This window comes from Halyomorpha halys, unplaced genomic scaffold, assembly GCF_000696795.3.
Source record: "Halyomorpha halys isolate HHAL.00 unplaced genomic scaffold, Hhal_1.1 Scaffold745.1, whole genome shotgun sequence".
Classification (NCBI taxonomy): domain Eukaryota; kingdom Metazoa; phylum Arthropoda; class Insecta; order Hemiptera; family Pentatomidae; genus Halyomorpha; species Halyomorpha halys.
In genome coordinates this window covers 52342-54757 of record NW_027110150.1, presented here as the reverse complement: position 1 = coordinate 54757, position 2416 = coordinate 52342, and the positions used below count along the sequence as shown (strand labels likewise).

The 2416-nt window shown below is 27.3% G+C and overlaps 1 protein-coding gene across 2 annotated transcripts in view; it reads left to right on the top strand.

The window, feature by feature from the left end:
- The window catches only part of Fbl6 (F-box and leucine-rich repeat protein 6), a 49526-nt gene that overhangs the window by 13285 nt on the left and 33825 nt on the right, over nt 1-2416 (top strand). For both annotated transcript variants that reach the window (XM_067048274.1, XM_067048275.1), the window contains exon 3: nt 2095-2258. In XM_067048274.1, coding sequence (XP_066904375.1) covers nt 2095-2258 — 164 coding nt within the window. The remainder of the gene's footprint in view (nt 1-2094; nt 2259-2416) is intronic.

Sequence of the window (2416 nt, the reverse complement as noted above, 5' to 3'; positions counted from 1 at the left end):
TTTCTTTTTATATTTTTTTATTTTTCTATACTTACTGTGGTTGTTATCTTGTTTTGTTTTTAGCCCTGAAGAAGGCTAGAAACTCTAGCCGAAACTTCGGCGCATTAAAATAAGTTAATCATACTTATTTGTGTTTTTCATTGACCGCACCCCCAACCATCTTCTCCTTATAAATAGTTTATGTATTATAAGAAGATAAAGGCTCTATGATAAGAATAATATTAAAATTAAGTGAGAGGAAAGAAGAAATAATAAAATTCTTATGAAAATCTAGTTAGTAAATATATGTACAAAATAAAAATTATTTAAGATAAAGTAATGAAAGAAGTTGAAAATGAAACCTTTAAATAGTTAATTAAATATGTAAGTAAAATAACAGGATTAATTAAATAAAAATATTAAGTTATGTAATGGAAAAGAAACAAAGGAATATGAATATTTTAATTTAATAATAATTTAAAATTAAAGTTTTGGAATAAAAGAAACAATGAGAAAGAAAATATATATAATTAATGAAATGTTTGAGTAAATACTAAAACAAAGAAATAAAATATAAATTTAAATAAAACCAAAGAAATAATTAGTATCATCATAATGTATAATGTATGATAATCATAATCATCGTAATGAGCTATAATTCTAAATTATATCTTGTTACTGCACACTGAGATAGAGTAACAATTTGTATCAGTTCACTCTTGTAAAATATTTCTTAATAATTATAATTAAATCAAAAAATAAAATGAATAAAAATGTTATCGTATTTATGTGAAATAAATATCAGTATTAATAAATTTTACAAGTTTTTCTTCTGTTAGTCCCAAGACTTGTCTTGAAAGACTTGAAGAAAGGTTTCATTTTCAACTTCTTTCATTACTTTATCTTAAATAATTTTTATTTTGTACATATATTTACTAACTAGATTTTCATAAGAATTTTATTATTTCTTATTTCCTCTTACTTAATGTTAATATTATTCTTATCATAGAGTCTTTATCTTCTTATAATACTTAAACTATTTATGTCTGTCAACACTATTTATGCTCATAATGTTAGTTATTTTCTAATCATTCTATATATCCTTTTATTCATTGGTTTTATCTGGTTTTTTGTTCTCAGCCATGATGAAGGCTAGAAATTCAAGCTGAAACATTGGCACTAAAAAACAAGGTTTCATTGTTTATTTGTCATCACTATCTCCTCATTCGATCTTTTTTTTTTTTTTATAATAAAAATAATAATTATATAAAAAAGTGTAATATTCTATATAGGTTTTGCATTTTATTACCCTTATTCTTTCAAAACGTCATCTGTTTCTTGAATGAGCAAAATATTTTTCTTAATATTCAACTTGAATAGGAAGTACAATATATTTATAGTTATTACACTATATTGAAAGAAAAAAAAAATATATAATCTGAAATACAGAACATGTTAATTACAGTTATGAAATTTGAGGAACAAGTAGTACTATTAAATGAAAAGTTGTATATATGAGGAGAAGATGGTTGGGGTGTGGTCAGAAAAGAACACAAGTTAAAGACTTATTTATTAGTACTAACATTTCAGCCAGAATTTCTATTCTTCATCAGGGCTGCTTGGAATGAGGTGGAGAATCCAAGTGGATTCTCATCATCTCATCACTTGGATTCTCCACCTCATTCCAAGAAGCCTTGGTGAAGGCTAAATATTCCGGCCGAAACGTTGGCACTAAAAATTTAGTTTTTTACTTATTTGTGCTTTCTCTGACCGTACCCCCAATCATCTTTTCATATTTATTATCCATGGTCACCTATATTCACATCATTATGAATAGTTATATAATTTGTAAAATGGGAGTTTGTCTGCTGCAGAGATGGACAAAACTTAGCTATAGCTAAAGTTGCCATGGATACGACCCTTATTCATGAATGAATCATTGATAAATAAATATCGTATCCATGACAATTTTAGCTATTAGTTTCATGGTTGCCCAACTCTGGTCTGCTATCAGGTGGACAATAGTTAATACCTCATAGTAAAATTTATTTTTAAAAAAAATTATATATGTATTTTTTAATTATATATTATTTTCTTTTTTTATCATATTATTAGGGTGTCTCGTGTTTGTCGGCTGTGGCGTGAGGTGGCTATCTCCCCTCGCTTGTGGCAGCATGTTGATCTTGCCAGCACGTGGGTTAAAGATAGGGCAAAGAACGACCTGAAGTTTCGTTGGCTGTGTGAAAACAGACTTGCGCTTGTCCACGATCTTAATATTGGTAAGTCTTATCATTTATTATTGCTTTAGCTTTGCTTGTATCAGAGATGGCCAAAATTAGCCGTAGTTGGAACTAATAGCTAAAATCGCCATGGATACGACCCTTATTCATGAATGACCCATTGATAAATAAATATAATATTAGCTAAAATTAGCTAT